The sequence below is a fragment of the Vombatus ursinus genome, unplaced genomic scaffold (genome assembly GCF_900497805.2).
Source record: "Vombatus ursinus unplaced genomic scaffold, bare-nosed wombat genome assembly UNPS02014839.1, whole genome shotgun sequence".
In the NCBI taxonomy this organism is placed as follows: Eukaryota; Metazoa; Chordata; class Mammalia; order Diprotodontia; family Vombatidae; genus Vombatus; species Vombatus ursinus.
This window is the reverse complement of record NW_020954617.1, coordinates 4,932,015-4,954,000: the sequence shown is the minus strand read 5'-3', so window position 1 is coordinate 4,954,000 and position 21,986 is coordinate 4,932,015. Positions and strand designations below refer to the sequence as shown.

Genomic DNA, 21,986 nt, shown 5'->3' with positions numbered 1-21,986 from the left:
GGAAAAAATTTCAGAATTGCAGAATTAAGCAACAACAGAAATGAGGTGATGAATTCTTTGAGGATATCTATTATCCTACTGAATGTAAGGACAACTCAAAGTCAATGGGGAAAAAAAATCCCAGAAGTAATTAAAAGGAAAATCTGAACACATGGAAAAAATATCTTAGGAGTAGAATATACACAAAAAAATCTCAGGGGAAGACACTTTTATCAGTGACTTGGATAAAGGCAGAATGGGATAAGATCCAAAAAAGAGCTCCATTTTACATTAGAACATTGGGCCAAATATCTCAAGTGATCTGTCATCTCACTGATATGGGTATTCCTTCTAGGGCTGTAGACTGCAACCCATCCGTTTGTCCATCATGAAGATTCTTGTCTATATCCTTTCACAATTTGGACATAGGGGGCATACCCAATGTGCCAAGCCATTTCTTGATTCATGTATACCAGTGGAGAAGATGGGCTATATTCAGGGGTGTGTTGGTATATATTTAACAATCAGCTCTCAAAAATAATATGCAGGGCACACTTAATCTGCATTATTAACATTTTCTTCATCACTTTCATCACTAAGTCTAAACAACTAACAAAACAATAAATTAAGGTCTGGTTTGTAGTGTTTATTGATTCCTGAGGTGTGAATGTTCACAGTGAAAATTCAACAACTGGCCCTGGCACCAGCTGGCATTAGGTGGCTCCAGCCTACCATTGGCTTTATCTATTGCTTCTACTATGTGACCAAATTTAAGGAGCTGAGATTTAGTAAGGGTAAATGTATCCCAACGTTTGAATTCAATAAGTTTCATTATTATAAGATGGGTGGGGGTGTTGCTAGAGAGAAATATGTCTCAAAAAGATTATTTTTATTTTTTCTGAACTTCAAAACTGAATACAAGTTAACTAGTGCAACATGGTAGCCAAAAGAGCTAAAGCAGTCTTAGGCTGTATTAAAGGAGGCACATTACTGAAGAATTGGAAATTGAGAGAATGCCCATCAATTGGGGAATGGCTGAACAAGTTGTGGTATATGAAAGTAATGGAATACTACTGTGCTATAAGAAATGATGAGCAGGCAGACTTCAGAAAAACCTGGAAAGACTTATATGAACTGATGCTGAGTGAAGTGAGCAGAACCAGGAGAACATTGTACACAGTAATAGCCATGTTGTGTGATGACTAACTTTAATGGACTTAGCTCTTCTCAGCAATGCAAGGATCTAAGACATCTCTAAAAGTCTCATGATGGAAAATGCTATCTACACCCAAAGAAAGAACTATGGAGTTTGAATGCAGATCAAAGCATACTATTTGCTATCTTTTTTTCTTCTGTTGTGTTTTGTTTCCTCTTTCTGATGGTTCCTCCTATTGGTTCTAATTCTTCCTTACAACATCACTAATGTGAAAATATGTTTAATAGGAACGTATATGTATAGCCTATATCAGATTGCAAGCCATTTTGGGGAGGAAGGGAAGGAGGGAGGGAGGAGGGGGAGAAAAATTTAAAATTCAAAAGCTTATGAAAGTGATTGTTGATAAAACAAATTACTTAAAAAAAAGGGGGAAAAAAGGGAGGCACATTGTCTAGACTAGAGTAAGGATTGTAATGGTCTCATTGTACACAGTTGTGGTCAGATCACATCAGGGGACCCAATTTTAGGAAAGGCTCTGATGAGCTGACAGCATCAGGAAGAGAATAGTAGGGTGGTAAAGGGCCTCTATATCATGCAATATGAGGGTCGTGAATAGGAGGAACTCGATATTCTTCAAGGCTTTTTCATTCTTTGACTTTTGAAAATTTTTACTGCTTCCCCCCTCCTATTTGAAAGTAAATAAACTCTATGATATGTTAAATATTTACTAGCTCAGAACAAGACATGGTATTTCCTATAGTGAGGTCTACTGCTCATTTCCCAGTCCCATCATAGATACTGAGGCAGGTGATGGCCAAAGATACGAGTTGAGATTGGAGGCAGTGAAACGACAAATCCCCGACACAAGGAACTGGGATGTTTAGCCTAGAGGAGAGAAGACCGGCTGGGGTGGTGTGGAGTGGGGGGGATGTGATAGATATCATGGGGAAGAGGGATTGGGCCTATTCTGTTTAACTCCTGAAGGAAGAATTAGGAGCTCCGGATGGAAGTTGCAGAGAAGTGGATTTAGGCTTTTTATGTAAGGAAAAATACTGCCCCACCCCACAGAGTGGGATGGGCTTCCTTATGGGGTAGTGGGTTTTCCTTCCCTGGAAGTCTGCATGCAGAGGCCAGATGACCTCTGAAGTCTCTTCCAACTCTTAAGACTCTGTCACTTAGTTAAGCTGGTGACAGGAAGAAGTCTCTTGGCTCCTTCATAGGCCTATGCCCTTTCTCCCACACCAGGACAACTCCACCCTGCCCCATCCCATCCTTGACAATCTATCACCTCTGATTACGGAAACCCCAGGGAGCTGGAGCCCTTAGCTGTATGGTGTATGGGGCTGAATCACCCAAGAATGGTGTTAAAGGAAAACATCTGCATGTTTCCTGACTCAGGCCTGGTATAGCAAAGTGGCCTGAAGAGCAGAACAGGTGGCTGGAGAAGAGGTCCAACCGCACTCATTGGCAAGGGTGATGAGAGGCTAGTCCATGGAGACTTCTGCCATCTTTTTTTCCACCTGCCAGCAGTCATACTGCCCCAGGGAGGGTGGCGTGTGGGCCCTTAGCACGCCTCCTCAGGCTGGCGGCCAATAGTGTGTAAATATTATTACACTCCCACTCATCTGAAGGATGTTAATTATTAAAACACATGCCACCCAGGGTAATACACTGTAATTAGGTTCAAATTAAATTAGTATCCCCTGTAATTAGCATATCAATAACAACTCTTGAGACTCAAGGCCCCCTACTCCTCCATATTACCTCCCAACTTGGCCTAGCTTAGAGGAGGGTTCTATTACCTCTCTCCCCAGCTCAGAAATAATCAAACCAATAAATAACTTGGTGTCAGCATAGGGGATGGAAAGGCACAGAAACACTTCCCTCTCTCCCCCTCTTACTGTTTCAACACACTAGAGAGAAAAGAGGAAGGACTTTTGGGGAGGAGCTTGAGAGAAATCTCTGGTTGGGGTTGGGGAGAGGTAGATTTGGGAGGAAAATTCTCAGGGCCTTGGCCCACTGATATGCACAGAATCCTATTCTCCCTTTAAAGCCCAGTTAAAAGGCCTTTTCAATAAAGATTTCCATACTCTATCAGTCCATATATGTCTCTCCATCCAAGTACATACTAGCCACTTAAATACTGACTCGAAAAGCTCAACTTTTACAGTAATGTCTATATTCATTCGGCAGTCCTACACAAACTTGTGCTGTTATTTAACTTTTCCTACATATCTTGTTTTCCCTTGTAGACTAAGGGCAGGGCATCTTCTATAGCTCTAGCCTTTGTTTTTCTAGCAAACTGTTTACCTTAATTATTTTCTCCGCAGTAGACAAGGGGAAAGCCAAAATGATCTGGGGACATATTGTTAGTTATCTGGTTTATAAATAGCTCTTTGTAGTCCCCCAACTCCATTCATTCCTGATTCCAATAGAGGGGCTTCTAAGAGGGATGAGGTAGGTGTTTGTGGAGTGTGTGTGTGTGTGTGTGGTGTCAAACTAGGGAAGGTTCCAGATCAGTTGTATCCCCCAGTCTGAATCAGAAAAAGGGACCAGTAAGGCACTATGAGCCTTCTGTGCCTGGGACAATATTGGACAAGTGATGGATGAATGGTGAGCAGGGGAGAAGATGGTGGATAGATAGGGAATGTATTGAATGCTGATTAAACAAGAAATGATGACCTCTTTGTTTTACACATATTTCCTGCTTTACCAAGCTTGCAGTTGGAAATATGAGGAGCTCAAAGTTAGTGCCCACTCTGCTAGGGCCTCATCAGACCTGACAAAGTGCCGAATGCATATACCCCTCTATGTATGGGATATTTCTGGGTATGCCTCAACCTGTGACATTCTGAGACATAGATGTAAAAATATCATGACTGAGTTCAGTCTAGTGCCTGGGGACTCAGACTTTTAGCCTAAATTCCCCCACCTTCCATCAGTCAGCAAGCAGTTTATTAAGTACCTACTATGTGCCAGTTGGACACCAAAGGTGGATGAGCAGCCTTGAAAAGGGTTTGGCAGGTTCTCACACCAGAGGCGCTAGTCCTCCCTTAAACCCCACATGTCTTTGGTGTATAAAAAGTCACCCAACTCTTACTTGTGGTTCTAAGCTGTGCAATGGCTACACCTTGGTAAAACCGTCTTGGCAGACAGGTTAAACAAAACGGAAGGTAACCAATAGGCCTCCTGTAAGTGTGTGGAGGGGTGTGTATCCCAAGCACGTGAAGACTTCCCCTGGTGGAATGGGAAGATACTTTGTCCAATGGCCATGAAGGCAGCTGAAGCAGGTGCTGTGGAGTGCTTAGAGCTTGGTCACACCACCAAGGTCATCCACTGCATCTCAGGCTATCTCCAGTTATTCTGACTTTTGTCTTGTCATTGGACTTTGATAACTCTGGAAGAGAAAGTAAGGCTGACGACTTTGTGCAACTCTGCCTCACTTAAATCTGATTTACAAGCAAGTCAAGACATCATCCTGTGATGTCACTGGTCCTCTTCAAAAACAAAGAACAAATAACAACAACCACCACGTGCCAGGCACTGTGCTAAATGCTGGGGCTATTAAGGCAAAAGACTGTCCCTGCTTTTAAGGAGCTCAAAGTCTCATTATAATAGGAAGTTGGAAGTTAGATGCCCCAGGCAATTGGTACCTCCTCTTAAATTTACTACCCATAAATTTACTCCTATTGCTTTCCTAATCCCTGTGATTCAGAGTTGGCATCTCCCAAGGTGAACTCTCACTCCAGCCCCTGCTCTCTCTCTCTCTCTCTCTCTAGTTTTAATCATTTCAATCTTACCATTTCTCAGTACTTTCTCTCCTTCTTAAAGAAGAGCCTAAAAAGGGCTACTTGGAATATCTGCTCTATCATTAAAAACAAAACAAAACAAAACTCGACTTCTCTTCTTTTCACATACTTTGTACCTTCTTCTGCTCATAGAAACCTGGTCACTCTCAGGAAGCTGCTGCTTCTCTGCCCACTCTGCAGTGATGGCTGTTCCCCTCACATTCCCTGACACACTGGGCTAGAGGAAGGGATAGCACACTCCTTCCACCTTCATTGTCATTTCCAGACCCTCCCTCTGCTCCTGTTTCTCAGCAATTTCTCCTTTAAAAGTCACTATGGGGGCAGCTAGATGGCGCAGTGGATAGAGCACCGGCCCTGAAGTCCTGGACCTGAGCTCAAATCTGGCCTCAGACCAAACACTTGACACGTACTAGCTGTGTGACCTTGGGCAAGTCACATAACCCCAATGCCCAGCCAAAAAAAAAAAAAAAAAAAAAGAAATTACCCAGGCCAGCTATGTTCCCATCTTCAGCCCTCTCTGGGTTCCACTCCTGAGTCTTTAGGCTTCTTTCTCTACCATGATCCAGCAATCTTCTTTACCCCAAGAGATCCCTCCATTCAGACAGCCTTCTCACCTCTGATTGGTCAGTTCCTACTGGGACCTCCATTTCAAAGAAAGTGGCCACACCAGTCATATTCACTCTCCCTCCTTATCTTCCTTTTTAGTTTCTTTTTATGTACTGTCCCCCATGAGACAGTAAGCTTGAGGGCAGGGACTATCTGTCTTTTTGCTTGTATCTGTGTCCTCAGTGCTTAGCACACAACAGATGCTTGTTGAACTAGCCTGTAAATCCAACCACCTCCACTCGTTCCACCTCCTTTCTCGAGGAGCTCAGTACCTTGCTCAGTCTCTCCAACCTAAACCCTACTGTTATACTCAGAGATTTTAATACATACTGCTGATATCCCCTCAAGGACCGTGGCCTACCAGTTTATAAGTGTTCTCAGTTCCCATTATCTACAACTTCAGCCACCCCCAGCAATGGTGTACTGTCCCAGATCTCACTTTCACTTATAACCGTGCCATTGCCATGATTTGGAATTGTGAAATCCCCTTTTCTTTTACCTCATACCTCCTTAAGCCTTTTTTTCACTCTCACTGCAATCTCCACTCCTATTCCTTCCTGTTCTCAGAGTTCATCTGTGACCTACTCTGGCCTCATGTTGCTTTCTGACACTAGAGATAACCAGTTATATACAGGTTGTCTTTTGTCCATGACTTCTTTACCCTCACCACCCAACTTGGATTACTGCTGCTCATGCCCTGCCAACTCTTCAAACTCAGGTAATCTCTAGACCCTACTGTCCTCTCAAGCTATTATTTTGTAATGCTCCTTCCATTCACTGTCAAACTCCCCAAAAGGATAATTTACACTCATTGCCTCCACTTCCTTGACATGCCATACTCACTTCTTGGCTCCTTGTAATCTGGCTGAGGGTTGAACCCCAGTGGAACCACTCTGTACAGGAATGCCAATGGTACCAACAGCTATTCTCAGCTGGCCTCCTCCTTTACTGCTGCAGCACTGGATTCAGTTGTCTACTCCTTCCTCCTGAATATTCTTTTCCTGTGGCCTCCTTGACACTGGTCTTTTTTTTTTAAATCCTTGTCTGACCATTCCTTCTATTTGCTACATAATTTCTCTTGCCCACTTTGCTTGTCACCTGTCCTTTCAAGTTCAGTCTCTAACTTGACCCTATTCTCTTCTTTCTTAGTGATTTCATCTCCTTCCATGGGTTCAAGTATCACCTCCATGCAGACGGCCCGAATCTTTCTCTTGAACACCAGTTCTGCTTAGCTAATTGTCTTCTGCCTTGGATAGCTAAATGGCACAGTGAATACAGCGCCAGGTCTGGAGTTAGGAAGACCAGAGTTCAAATCCAGCCCCAGAGGGGCAGCTAGGTAGCACAATGGATAGAGCACTGGCCCTGAAGTCAGGAGAGCCTGAGTTCAAATCCAGCCTCAGACCAAACACTTGACACTTACTAGCTGTGTGACCTTGGGCAACTTACTTAATCTTTGTTGGCCTCAGTTTCTTCATTTGTACAATGAGGATATTAACAGTACCTACCTCACAGGATCAAGTGAGACAATAATTATGAAGTGCTTAGCATTGTCCTGTCACACAGCAAGCCCTATATAAATGTTAGCTATAGTTTATCCTAGGAATATCCTGGATATACTATAGGTATCTCAAACATATCCAAAAAGGAATTTCATTCTTTTCCTTCTGAACTCTCTCCCCCTCCTACTGCGGTTGGGAGCACCATTATCTTCCCAGTCATGCAGGCTTGTGACCTTTGAGTCATCTTGATGATTCCATCTCTCTCATCCCCCACATCCAATCAATTTTTTCAATGACACCATTGCATTTCTCCCCCTCTCTCCACCCACACTGCTACAACCCTAAGCTCAGGCCTTCACTTTGTCTTAATTACTATGACATCCTAATTAGCCTCCCTACTTCCAATACTTCCCCTCTACAAATCTTCAACAATTACCCAAATAATCTTTCTAAAGCCCAAGCCATACCCTCCCTTGCTCAAGAATCTTCAACGCCTTCCTGTTGCTGATGAGATAAGACACAAGCTCCTCAGCTTGGTATTTAATGCCCTCCTCAATGTGCCCTAGACTTACTTCCCACTGCTTCTTTTTGAGGATTACATTCTAGCCCAACTGTTTCTTCAACACGGCGCTCTGTCTCTTGCCTGTGTTCATAGAAGCCGCCCTTCATGTCTGGAATCCCCTCTGATTGCCTTCAGTCTGAATTCTTGACTTTCTTCAGAATCTACTCGGGTACTTTGCAGCCTTCTCTGGTCCTCTGAGGTGTAGTGTGTGCCACCTCGGTTATACAGTACACTCGGGGTCTCGCCCTTGCCCATACTGTCCCACTTCCCTGTTTATGAATTCTGAAATCCCTGTCTTTGATCCCAATCTTTCATCATTCTACTTCGTCCTCTACTTCCAAAAACTCTGTTCTTCGTCTTCACTGTGACATCCCACTCTTTGACCTCTTAGTTCTTTCCCAGGCCACAGTGGCTACACTCCTCCCTTCCCCATCTTGATCTCTTAGTAAACCAGCTCAACTCAACATTGTCCTCTTCTCTTGAATCCCTTGTCCCCTTATCCTCTCACTTCTTGCCCTGCCAAGCATCAGTCCTGGATGACTTTCACCACCCTGATGCCTTTGCTCCTACTTGTGTTGCTGAAAAACAAAACAAAACAAAACAAAACTGGAGAAAATCTTGCTGACTGGACCCACCATTCATTTAGTTTCCATAAACTCAAGTGGGCCCTCACTGCTGCCAGGGCAATCCTCCTACGCCTCCCTAACTGACTCCCTCTCCTACTCGTCACAGCAGTTCTTCCAAACCTCTTTGTTCCTTCTCAAGCCTCCCACAGCCTTCTCTACCCTCATTCTCTCAGCTGAGAACCTTGCCTCATATTTCACTGAAAAAACTGAGGCCACTTGCTGAGCTTTTCCACTTCTTAAGTCACATATCCCAGATGCCTTCTGCCTCTATCTCTTTCTCCCAGCTCACATGAGATGGCCCTAGTCCTTGCTAAGGCAAACCCCTCTACACCCATGAGTGATCCCATTCTATCTTGTCTACTCCAGCTGATCATTCCTCAATCCTCCCCACTCTTCTTATCTTCCTTCCCTCCTTGTCTACTGGCTGCTCCATGTTTTCTTCATCTTCAAAAACCCCTCACTCTCACCATCCATCCCCACTAGCTATTGTCTCATCTCTCTCTTTTGCAGCTAAACTTGAGGCCATCTATTTTAGCCACCTCCACTTCTTTCCCATCGGACTCTCTTAACCCTCTAGAGTCTGGCTCCTGCCCATATCATTCAACTGCTCTCTCCAAAGTTACAAATTATTTCTTGGTTGCTAAATCTAATGGCCTCTTGTCAGTTCTCATCCTTCTTGACCTCTCTGCAGCCCGACACTGTCCTTTCCTTTCCCAATACCAACTTAAAGCTTGTTTTCCTTCTTCCCAGTGGGAAACCATTTAAAAACAACTTGCGCTACATTTATTCTTATGCATTTGGTATTGCCTCAAAAAAAACAAAAACAAAAACAAAAAAATGACAACAAAAAACCAGGCCAACGCAGCTAGCAGTCCTTTCCTCAGCTCTCTGCGTTGTAGATCCGCCTCTTGCCCCATTTCTCCCAAAAAGCTGCTCTACTGGCTGTGGGCACAGATGGGGCAGCCAGATGGACCACAATGGCCAGTAGGCCATGACTTCCAGTGGTGCTGTCAATCCTTCCTGCCACCACACTTCAACTCAGATTCTCCTTCTTGGCTCTGGGTGGCAGGGAGTCATCCTGGAGAGCTGACCGATGTCTGAGACCTGAATGAAGAGGGAACATCCTGGCACCCCCCCGCCCTAACCTAACTTCCCATTTCCTCACCCCCACCTCAGGCTTTTTAGTTCTGCAGGTGTTTTACATGTGACTCTGGGTAGATCTAACTGTACTGCCTGTTGTTGTTCTTGTTGTTTCAGTTGTGTCCAGTTCTGTGTGACCCCATTTGGGGTTTTCTTGGCAAAGATACTGCAGTGGTTTGCCATTTTCTTCTCCAGGTCATTTTACAGATGAGGAACTGAGGCAAACAGGGTTAAATGACTTGCCCAGGGACACACAGCTGGTTAGTGTCTGAGGCCGAATTTGAATTTAAGTCTTCCTGAATCCAGGTCAGGCACTCCATCCACTGCATCACCCAGCTGCCCTTACTGCTTGCTGTATCACTTGTTTAATCAAAACGGTGGGTATGAATTGTTTTTCTTTGCTTTGAACTCTCTTGTCCTGTAATATTTGGGTAATGATGAGCTAGGAGTCCCAGAAGTCCTAAATGGGGTGACTCAGCTTAACCCTCCACTGGGACTGTAAGAGGGGCAGCAGAGAAAGGAGTAGATCCTTGGTGAAATGTCAGAGCCACCCAATTCTGCCTCACTGGAATCCGGCTCAGTCTGTGGTGGGCTTGGGACATGGCTTCATGTCATGGGTGACTGATATCTTCACCTGGAGTCTGAATGAACACTTTGCCCCCACTGACCGAGGCAACACCTGCAAAGGATTTTCTGGGCTCCAGAATGAGCGACACGAGCTGCGGACAGCACTGTACTACTTTATTGGGTCTTGCAAGCTTTAAATACAGAATAGGGGTTGGCATCTTGGGCAGGGAGCAAGGGTAGATGCTGCTGGCATTTAAGACTGGACAGATCAGAGAAGTAACATAATCAACTATCAGTTAGAGAACTAGGAGGCAAAGACGAAAGGAGGGCCACGTGGGTCAGAGTAGGGTGCCAAGCAGCAGCTACTCTTAGTTGATGGCTCTCCCTTATCTCCCCTGTGCATAAAGTCTTTTGTGTTTATTCCTGTTCATAGGCAAGTTGATTCGAAGACAATTAAAAAACACAAATCAGGTCAGGAGAAACCTGGGATGGCAAAGCCTCCAGTTCCAGGAAAGCTTTCCAGCTCCCCATCCCTCCCTGCCTAGGAATTCTGCCTCATGAGACAGTCCCATACACTGAAGCAAAGCTGGACCCATCCTTCCCCCCTTCCCAGTCCTGGGCTCTCCAGTTGACACCTCCCTCCCAGGTGGGGAAAAGGTTTTAGTGTAAGCGGTGCTGATGGGGCAAGAGACACTTTCTAGCGGCTGTAGCCAAACTCATCTGCATCATCTGCTCGAAAGTCCCCATAGCGCCAGAGATTCAGCTGCAATGAGAAACGGAGAACACAACTGTTAGCTCAGCGCTTTCTTCCCCAAGCACTATGATCAGCCTTCCTCCCACCCCACAGTGGTCCCTGGGGCAGGAACTCACCCTGGCGCTCTTGGCTGACTCCTGCGCATTCAGATATTCTGTGATCTGTAAGTTAAAAGCAGGGAGAAGGATGTTAAGGGAATTGTGGACCACAAGAACTAGCCTAAGGCGCTCCTAATCTTGTGAGTGGCACCCTCTGCCCCCATCATTTTCATCAGGGTTAGGAACATCAGGCAAATGGAGAAGATTCAGGGAAGACATGACAGCTGTCCAAGTATTTTAAGGGATGTCATGTAGAGGAAGGATTCAATTTGTTCCATTGGCTCTAGAGTGGCAGAACCAGGAATGATGGGTTGAAGTTGTAAAGAGGCAAATTTAGGCTGGGCTCCATGTCAGAAAATGACCTCTTCACAGGGAGAGCTGGGCAGAGGTGGAGTTCTCTTCCTTGGAGGTCTTCAAACACACTCTGTACAACCATTCGTTGGGTAGGACACAGTGAAGATTTCCTTTTGTGTATGGGTTGGACTAGATGACCATTGAGATCCTTTCCAACTCTCAAATTCTAGTTTTGTAATCTGGAAGATTCCAGAGGCCAGAGTAGGTGTGAGCAGCTCTGCTGCCTAGCGACTGGGAAAACTCACTTCTCCTTCATACAATGGATCTTAAAAACATGAACATGTCTTAGGCAAACTCACTCTGCCCTTGAAAAAGTGGCTTTCCAAAGTGGGGGTGGTGGGGCAGGGAATGTGAGCAAAGGCAGCAGTAGAAAAGGCTCTATTTTTATAAACAGTGGTGTCTTGTTGCAAATGAAATATTGACTCTTACAATCAACACCATCGACCCATGAGCCAGCCACAAATAAATTAGGAAGGACTGGGTCATCAGGAGGGAAACAGAGAAGGAGAAAGGAGAGATTGGAAGAAGGGAAAAAGATGGGTGAAGTGAAAGAAGGGAAGGCAGTAAAGGCCCCAAAGAAGCATTATTCTCAAAACCAACTTTTCCATCTTCTGCAGACATTTAGGCCAAGGGGTGGGACGGAAGAGAAGAATGCCTTCTCTATGCCCAGTTCTGTCTCATAATGGCAGGGCTAGAAGGAACTTCCCATCTCCAATTTACCCTCATGAGAGGGCACACTGGCTTGGCCTGTGTGAGGCAGGTTCCCTCCTGTTAGGTGAGAAGGAGCCTCAGTTCCTTAAAAAAGGAACCTTCCCCCGGAAGGTGAGGGTTGGCAGGTATAGAGATAATTTGAGGGTGTGAATGGGATAGAAGAGATTCAGGGTGACGATTTTCATTTTAGTGAAAAAAAGGATATCCCTGGCTGGTGGCTTAAAATGTCTATAGCTCTCAAGGTGGATCGAGGAAGAGGGGCACCTGCCTGAACTGCACGATGGTAACTGTGGTACCTTGTCTCCTCGTGAACGTGAAGAAGAAAGAGGCAAGCCCATCTCTGGCCAAAGCTTTCTAACTGTGCCCTTTCCTCAATCCCATCACCCAGGGAAAAACATAAGGGTTAATTTCCCATTTCAGTTTGCACCTAAATGTTGGTCAAACCCACATACCACAGCCATTTAATTTGGAAAGTAATTAACTAATCTCTACCCCCCCCACGCCAATCCCACACACCCTTCTCAATTCTCTTCTGCGGCTACTATGCTCTCTGTTCCCCCCTCCCCCCCACTTCTCAGTGGGGGTGGGGAAGATGAGGTAGGTGTTCCTCATTAGAAGAAAAGCAGGAGGGCCTCAGGCCTCACCATTAGCAGGCTGTCTCCCTTCCCTAATAACATACCACTTTCTGGAACTGTTTCTCCTTGCGAACCTCCACCATGACCAGCCCCTCTTTGACCAAGCCCAGTCCCACATCACCCTTGGAATCTGCAAACTGAAGGGTGACGTGGGGGCAGCCGGGGCTCAGGTGTTCCACGTTGAGTAGGCACTGAGTGTTCTGGATGTCCCGAACCACACTGTCCACAGCATCTGTGCGGGCATCCTCCTAGAAAGCAGAACACCACAACAGAAAAGAACAGCCAGAGCATTACTAAGTGTGGCAACAACCCTCGCCGATGCCTACCAAGGATAGGGCACTCATGCAATCATGGCTTCCTACCACTGTCTTTCCCACTTTGTGAAAATGCCCACTTCTGTGTGTGTGTGTGTGTCTGTCCATCCATACATGCATTATACACACAGGCTACAACTATGTGCACGTGTGGGCTAGTCCTAGAACTAGGCAGTGAAATATCCCTTCAGACACTTAACGAAGCACAGTAAATGAAGGGTCTGGACTCACATCTTGTGGCACCTGGATGAAGGCAAAGGCATACTCTGTGGCTTGAGCAGGCAGCACTCGGGTGCTGAAGGCGGGTGGTAACGTACCCAAACGGGTAGATGGCAGGATCTCTCTCTGTGGGGAAAGCACCAGGAAAAGTCAGATCACATAACCCTCTAGCCCTGGAACCTTCTTCAGCAGCCTAGGGTTCCCTTCTTTCTGCAGGACCTCTTCATGACTGGTCCTTTGGCTTTAGTGAAAATCTGTGAATTCTAAGTAGTAGTCTCTGACCCTCAGCCTTGGGGTAGATTCCACTTTAGTCACACTCAGCCTTTCCCAGTCATCTAAACCTGGAGGGAGGGCAGTATCCACCCCAGATGGAAGCTAACACTAGAGACTCAGTACTTTTCATCCCTGGGCGTGGTGCCAGGGACACCCAGTGGTGCCTATTAAAATAATCCTAGTGATAACTGGGCTCTAATTGCTGTTGCCCCCTTCCTTCCAAAGACCTCTCTTCTGGGAGACTGGTCCCTGACTCTTCTGCTAGGCAGAGACAGAGGAAGTCTCAGCTGTTGGCTGAGAAGAACAGAGGGGAACATCCTGGGAGTCCCTGGAGACCTGCCTACTCTGCTTTGGCTCTACTAGAGATCAAATGATGCCTGGGCTCATGTGTCCCCTTCTTTTGGAGCTTCATTTTGTTCCCTGCACCCCATTACTGAGCCTAACGCCTGAGTGAGAAACAGGAGCAGCATGGGGTCAGTGTTGGAGACCCAGCTGGAAATTCCTTGTATCTCCTGCCACTGTTTCCATGACATTCACAGTATATCCTCTCACACCTGTCACACAACTAAGTCCTTCATGTTTGGAAACCTAACTGCAGAAGATACAGCTCTTTATTCTTGCTCGTGGCCAACGAAATGGGGCAAAGGTGGGTGGGGAGACGCAAGGGTGTGGAGCAGTTATCATCCCAAACTCTAGGAATGAGAGATGAAGCTTGGGGTTGTGTGAGGAACATGGGAGATGTGCCAACTTTCTCAGATTTGCTGGGTGTCTCTTGGAATCTTTTTTTGTGCTCCTAGTCTGGGTTATTTTTCATCTAACACCACCCCACCAATCTCTCTCAGGAGAAGCCCAGTCACACACAAACACACCTGTGCTCCCATCCTACCTGGCTGGAGCTTATGGGACCTCCCTGAGGGAAGATAAAAGACCTCAAGTTCAATTCCTCAGTAGGATTATAAGAAGCAATACATTGTGGGAATGAGTACATGCAGTAGGGCATAAGCCCAGATGAGCCTATGGCTCTGACCAGAATATAATTCTCCTATCCCAGGGATTATTTATCTGGGATTTCTGAACTTGTTTTAAAATATTTTTATAACGGTATATAATTGGTTTCTTTTGTGTAACTTGATAGATTTCATTTTATGCATTTAAAAACATGACTCTGAGAATAGGCTTCACCAGATTGCCAAGTAGTCTCTAACCTAAAAAAGGTTAAGAACCCCAGTCCTTTCCTACTTCTCAGAAGCATGGCCATGTCCATCCCAAAAGCACTGCAGTGGTGCTCATTTCTTCCCCTTCCCTATAAACCTAGTGAGTCTGGGAGTCAGCATCATTTAGTCTTCTCTGTTTCCAGGGTACCTTGCTAAAATCCCAACACTCACATTGCCATAGTCGATGTAGAAGACATGAACCTTGGCTGGAGACTCCACCTTTTCTACCCGAGCTCGGTACCTGCAAGTCACAGATGAAAAGTCACACCTGCAAGTACCTACGTGTCACAGATGAAAAAACAGCTATAGTAGTTTGGTGGGGGGGAGAGGGAAGGGAGAAGGGAGGTAGGGAGCCCTGGGCTATTCAGAAACCACAAGATGTAGGGGATGGGCTGGCAGGACCATTCTCCAGACTGCCTTTTAAAGAGTACAGCAGAAGGCTTTGGTTGTCCCCACTCCCTCACCCTAGGGAGAGGGTCCATCCTCCTATGGGATCTGAGTAACCAGGGAAGGAGAGGGGAGGGAGAATGGAATACATGGAGCAGATTAATGTGTCCTCAGGGCATAAAGCAACAAGACTAATGACTAGATTGATGTCTGCTGTTTAAACCCAGCACACTAAACAGTAGCTGTAATTAGTCGGCAGATCTGTCTGGGAGGCTACAGCAGGGAACACTTCCAAGTCACTTTCTCACCCTGGGAAGACCATGGGCCCTGCCCTCTGCAGCCAGCCTTAGCTGACAGGGGGTTGGTCTGTCACCACTCTCAGACAACCTGGGGGTTGTCCCAAGGCTGAGTGTTGTCCTCACCCCTCCTCCCACACCCCTATGTGAAAGCACCGCTGTTTCTGCTGTGTGAGTGTGGAACATGCCAGTTGGTTCAGTCTCATCAGGCTTTCCATAGGCTAGTTCCCCAAGGGAGTTGGGAAAATGCCACTTGCTTCTGCATTCAGGGAGGTAGCCAAGCTGCAGGGTGCTCTTCTATCCAAACCTGCCAACAGACTGCCCCCAAAGCTGGCCCCAGGCTGGCAGGGGGAAATCACCAGCAATGGAGTATAAACTGATCAGCCAAGAGAGCTGCCAGGAGAGGAGCAGAATGATGTCATCATGCCACCCTGGAAAAGCTGCAAACTGAAGAGGGCTATCTTGGACCCATGGGTGTGGGTGGCTCTGGTGCAGCTCCCAGGGTCCCCTGCCCTCTCCTCGCTCTGTCCTGGGTGGGCTTACCATTCTCCATCCACAAACTTGGCAATGCAGAATTCTCCTCGGCGAGGGGCATAGGATCCCTCTATGGGCGGGTGGCTGGCGATGTCATTTCTCATGCCCTCCATCAACTTTTCTAGTTGTGTACCTGTGTGTGTGGGGGGGTGGTAGGGAAGGAAAGTGAAGTGAGGCCCAGGTGTTGCATGCCTCAGCGTCCCCATCTTTGCACGGAGTGGGAAGCCAGAAGCCTCCTCCATTCCTGAACCATCATTACACATGATTATATTTGTCCCCTCCCCTCCCCCCACTTTTGAGCATGCTCTCAACATTCCTAAGACGGCAAGGGGTGAAGAGGCGATCAGTGTCTTGGTTATCGGGACTATGTCACAGGGGACAAAACTCTGCTTAGGATTTGGAGCTGGGGGTCTGGGTCCAGGTTCCAGCTCTGTCTTTACCTGAGTGACTTTCAGTAAATCACGTGTCCTCTCTAGACCTCAGTTTCCTCATCGACAAAATTCGGGGCTTGGACTCAGTATTCTCTGAGGTTCCTTCTAGCTCTAACTCTATGATTCTGTGACCATGCCAGCTGAATGAGCAGGGAAGGAGGATGCCTGAAGACCTTGTATCCCACAAACTGATACATATTCTTCTAACTCCTGGCCAAGGTCCTAAAGGTAGGATTTTTCTAGGAAAATTAGGCCTGACAAAAACCACTGATCCAAAGTCAGCCTTCTCTGGATATATCAACTCATCTTTTTGTCTACTCTCCTCTCTCATTCCCTGGCATTGCTACTCTAGGACTACACCTGGCTTAAGTCATACACATGGCTGTCTGTTTTCAGGCAAAGAAACAAGTATGGCTACCCATTACACCATCCTACAATCCTACAGTGAGATGAAAGGCAAATGTGGAGACCAGGGACCACAGAAAATCTCCAGCAAAGGAATAATCAAGCAATAGGGATTTGGACTTAAGAGCATAGTCAGAGCCCAGGAAAAAGATGATAAAACCTTGGTACAGTGAGCCCAGATCCTCATTTAAAGTCCCAGATGAGCCTATGGCTCTGACCAGAATATAATTCTCCTATCCCAGGGATTATTTATCTGGGATTTCTGAACTTGTTTTAAAATATTTTTATAACGGTATATAATTGGTTTCTTTTGTGTAACTTGATAGATTTCATTTTATGCATTTAAAAACATGACTCTGAGAATAGGCTTCACCAGATTGCCAAGTAGTCTCTAACCTAAAAAAGGTTAAGAACCCCAGTCCTTTCCTACTTCTCAGAAGCATGGCCATGTCCATCCCAAAAGCACTGCAGTGGTGCTCATTTCTTCCCCTTCCCTATAAACCTAGTGAGTCTGGGATCTAGTCATTGAACTCAATGTCCCTTGGCTCCTGAACATTTCCATCCACCGTGGGGGCCACATGAACTTCAAAGTCGCTGTTAGGTTGGTTCTCTCCTTTGTCCTGCTCTGGCTACTACTGTGCTTGGGACCTCAGACAGAGAGCTAACCTCTAGGCCTCATTTATAACCCCCAGCTGCCTCATCTGTTACAGAAGGAATAGATGAGATGGCCTTTACATCACTGAAATGTGAAGCTTGGATTCCTCTTACTCCTGGCATACGCAGCTCCTATTCTTACCGGTTTTTCTGACACCCATCTGCTTTGGGGGATTGGTTCATGCATTCTGTCTGTGTGGGCACACCCTGGATTTTCTCCTCAACATTGCTGTCTAATACTATCTACCTGCCACTCTTCTACGAAGCCTGCCCTGATTCAGTAACAGATCTGCTGGCTTCTCCCTTTCCCCCTTTCATCCTCCTTCTTTCAGGGCAGTCTGCCCAGATCCTAACTCTCCTTTGGCAGATCACTTTCTCCCATTACCCTCTAGTCACTTCAGGAGGATAGCTTTCCTCTAGGTGAGATCAGAGGAGTAGATGTGATTGTGATTGCATGTGTGTGTGTATGTGTGTTTGGGGCCTATGTATATACTCTCTCTGGTCATTGGAGTATCTATTCTTCTCGAATTCCCAAGAGTCTGGATCTGAAGGTAGCAGTCTCTTCTCCTCACCCAGCAGTGAACACTTTACAATCCCCAATCCCCCTTACAGAAATGAATGATTCATGACCAGGGCTGAATCTACCTAAAGACATTTTAGGGACCCAGGAAAACCACCCTCCTCTCTACTCCATGCCTCACTCACATGGCTTTTTGCTGTCTGAAATGCTAAAACCTGAACTTTTTTTTCCCTAGCTTTATCAATCAGTTACAACTTAGTATGATCAGTTTATCAGTTACTCTCCTAAAAGCAAGTTTTAACAGGCGGTGGTGGATGGGAGAGAGAAAGAACAGGACCATTCAGGTCACCATAAGGAGTAGAAGTTGTCTTGGGGAGGTTGGGAAACAGGCGCATAAAAGCTTCAAAGTTTTTCCTCTTACTTCTCAATTTGCTTATTCTCTTCAGTTATTCTGGAAATTCAGTCTGAGGTTTTCCTCATTATTTCTGTCCCTGTCACCTTTCTGTTCCCTGCAGCTCCTTCTGTACTAGCCATGGGGTTCCTGTCCTGATAAAGTAACTCCAGAATTGTGCTACAAGAGATAGTGACTAAGGACTCAGTATCACGGATCTGGACTCATGTGGGATAAGATGCAAAGTGACACTCTCCAAAGCACTTGAAGTCTGTCTTGCAGAGACACAGAAGTTCAGCAGACTTTCGGACCTGAGAGGTAAGGTGCTAGAGTAGATAAAGCACTTCATCCTAGAGTTGGGAATATATTAAGAAGATAATAATAGTTAACGTTTCTATAACACCTACTATGTCACAGGCACTGTGCTAAGCACCTTACAAATACTAACTCATTTGATCCTCACAACAGCCCTGGGTGGAGGTACTAATATTATCCCCACTTTACAGATGAGGAAACCGAGGCCAACAGAGGTTAAGTGATTTGCCTAGGGTCACACAGCTAGTAACTGTCTAAGGCTGGATATGAATTTGGGTCTTCCTGACTCCAGGTCCAGTGCTCTATCCACTGTGCTATGAAGCTGCTCAAGATAAACTCATGTAAGGAAAGATAGGAACAAGAAAGGGGAAAGCATGGTAGAGGGCATGATAGAGAACAATGGAAACAGAACCAGCATTCTCATTAGAATGAACTATATACCACCCAGACAGAAAGAGTAAATAGATGTGATTTGTTTAGCAAACAGATTACAAGCCTAACACAGAAGAATGATACAGTAGTGGTGGGAGACTTCAGTTATGTGGATATTGACTGGAACTCTCCACTTTACCTAAAGTTAGTGTAGCTAAAAATTTATTGAATTGCCTTAATGATAATTTTATCCTTCAAAAGGTAGAGGAACTCCTCATCTTGATCTGATTCTTACCACTGAGAAGAAAACAGCTGCTGGGAAGGAAACAATAGGAATTTTGGGGGAATTGACCATCTCATTTTAGAATGTGTGACCAACAAAGAGACACATTCTGACATGCATCCTAGATTTTTGGAGAGCAGATTTCAAAGGATAAAGATAGGTAGGATCCCATGGATAAAAATTCTACAGGGGAAGTAAGTTTAAAAAGGATATAAAACTTTCAAGATCATAATTCTAAAGTCCTGAAGAGAAACAATTCTAATTGTGAGGAAAAGGAAGAGTAGAGAGACTGAAGTGGAGGCATAACTCTTCCACAAACATTTCTTAAATGTTTACTATATTCTAGACACTGTGCTGAGTTCCAGGGAAATAAAGATGGGCAAAAACAGTACTTTCCCTCAAGGAGATTACATTCTAGAAGAGAGACAACATGTAAAAAAGTACGTACATGTAATGCAGACTAAAAGGGATGTAACCTTAGAGGGATACACTTTGGCATCTAGGACAGATCTGGAAAGGCTTCCTGCATAAGTACCTTAAAGGAAGCTGTGGCTTCTAAGAGATACAGGTAAAAAAGTAAAATATTCCAGGCATGAGGGACAGCGAGTGCAAATGCATGGAGACAGGAGATGTAGCATCCTATCTGAGGAATAGTAGTAGCTCATTAACTAATTGATTATAAACAGACTTGTACAGAAAACATAAGCAAGGGCAGGTAATGGAGCATGAATACAAAAGCACGGGCCAATACTGTAAGAAATAGTGTTCAGAGTGCTAAGGCTCAGAACAATTTGGGGCCAGGCAGGAAAAAGGACAGGACAGGACAGGACAGGACAGGACAGGAAAGGAAAAGAAAGGAAAGGATTTGTTCATTAAAAAAAAAAGAAGAAACCATACTACAGAAAAGATGCTCAAATAAAGGACAGGGCTGCTGTCTTAGACAGAAGGGATGATGATAATGAACAATGGGGAGAAGGCATGAACAATGGACAGAAAGCAGAGCTGCTTGACTTTACTTGTCTTCTATGTCAAGGAGAATGGTCTTTGGACTGAAAGGGGCAGAATAAAAATGGCAGCAGGGTACTGGCTTTGGAGTCAGAGGGCCTAGATTCAAAATCCACCTACAAATAGAGAGATAATAATCAGATGTCATTGATGAGTTCAAGTCATCAGGTACATAGGAGCTATATCCTAGGGAAAAGAACAAATGAACAGATGCAACTGCTAAGCTATTGTGGGTGATCTTTAAAAGATCATGGAGAAGGGGAGTAATAGAGTACTGAAGAAGGGCAGATAATAACCTGATCTTCAGAAAAGGGAGGAAAATGGAGTCTGCCAATGAGCCTGACTTTGATTCCTGGTAAAATTCTGGAATGTATTACTAAGGGAATGGTTGGTGAGCATCAAGAAAAGAAAGAGGTGAGCTTGAAAAGTCAGCATGTATTCACCGAGTTAGTCTGGTCATGCCAGACAACTTCCCTTTTTCAATGAGCCACTAGATGGACAGGCAGGGGGAATGCTGCAAAGAAAGTATACTCAGATTTAGCAAAGCATTCAATAGTTTCTCAAGATGCCAGTGCTCTATCCACTGCACCACCTAGCTGCCCCCAAAATCAATTTTTTAAGTACAAACTGAGAAGTAATGGTTAGAGAGAAGTTCATCTGAAAAAGATTTGGGAGTTTTAGTGGACTGAAGTTCAATGAATCAACAGGGTGATGTGGCCACCAAAAACCGAATTTAATAAATGCTGGGCTAAATGAGGAGTGACCAAGTGTCCAGGTCCAGGGAGGTTATCATCTTCTTGTACTTCAGGCCTCAGCTGGAGTATTATGCTTAGTAGTAGGCACTGTAATTTTGGAAGGAAATTGATATGATGGAGAGCATCCAGAGGAAAGTAGCCAAAATGGTGAAGAATCTCAAGACCAGGATTCATGATAGCTGATTGAAGAAACCAGGGATGTTTAGCTTAAAGATTAAAAGACTTTGGGACAGAAGGTCAATGATAGAGGACTTCAATCATGAGAGGGGCTGTCATATGGAAGAGGGAAAGGTGCAAAGCAAAGACTTCCTAACAATCAGAACCATCCCAAAGCAGAAAGGACTGCTTTGAAAACGATGGGTTCCCCTTTCCAGGAGTTCTTCAAGTAAAGGCTGAACACTATCAGGCATGTGGTGAGATGACTGTGGTTCAACTGTGGGCAGATCCCTCAACCTCTCTAAGCTTCAGTTTCCTCATCTGTAAACTGCAGATAATAATACTTGCAGTATCTGTCTTTGTGGGCTGCTGTGAAGATTGAATAAGTGAATCTATATGTATACACACACACACACACACACACACACACACACACATATGTATGTATGCATGTAGATAGCTTTGTAAAGTACTGCAAAAATGCTAGCTCCTATTATTCATCTTCAATCTCTCTTTTTAGTTCTCCCAACTACAGAGAGCAGCCTTCACTACTGGCGTCCTCTTTGCTTTGGGCAGCTCCTCCCACAGAAGGACCCAATGGCCTGGAACCGTTCTTGAGTAGTGTCCTGCTCCAACTCCACAGGTGGCCCCTGCTCTGTCTTGGGCCCTGGGCAGAGTCTCATTAAAACAGCTCCTTTCTGGTGAGGTGATGTGAGGCAGCTTGCCTGACAACTCCTGCAACTTTTGTTGTATCTAGGCCTTGTAACTAGGTTTGGTTCTCACTGTCTATCTAGAACTTTGTCTATAGCATATAAATCCTCATTTCCACTCAACTCAATCCACTGAGTTGTCCATGATCATGTTACAGAAAAAATAATACTATTTTTTCAACTGTAACATGTTAGACTTTTCTCTGCTGCCTTTGAAGGCACACAAGCATTGTGGCACTGTGGATAGAGCGCTGGA

The 21,986-nt window shown here is 45.2% G+C and overlaps 1 protein-coding gene across 1 annotated transcript in view; it reads right to left on the bottom strand.

Annotated features, from left to right (window-relative positions):
* Positions 1–10,097: 10,097 nt before the first annotated feature.
* Positions 10,098–21,986, bottom strand: part of SND1 (staphylococcal nuclease and tudor domain containing 1) — a 439,872-nt gene continuing 427,983 nt past the window's right edge. Inside the window, exons 18-23 of the mRNA XM_027840174.1 lie at positions 15,743–15,866; positions 14,688–14,757; positions 13,042–13,155; positions 12,541–12,744; positions 10,815–10,859; positions 10,098–10,707 (exon numbers count right to left, since the gene is read on the bottom strand). Of these exons, the coding sequence (XP_027695975.1) occupies positions 10,642–10,707; positions 10,815–10,859; positions 12,541–12,744; positions 13,042–13,155; positions 14,688–14,757; positions 15,743–15,866 (623 nt within the window). The 3' untranslated portion in view covers positions 10,098–10,641. The remainder of the gene's footprint in view (positions 10,708–10,814; positions 10,860–12,540; positions 12,745–13,041; positions 13,156–14,687; positions 14,758–15,742; positions 15,867–21,986) is intronic.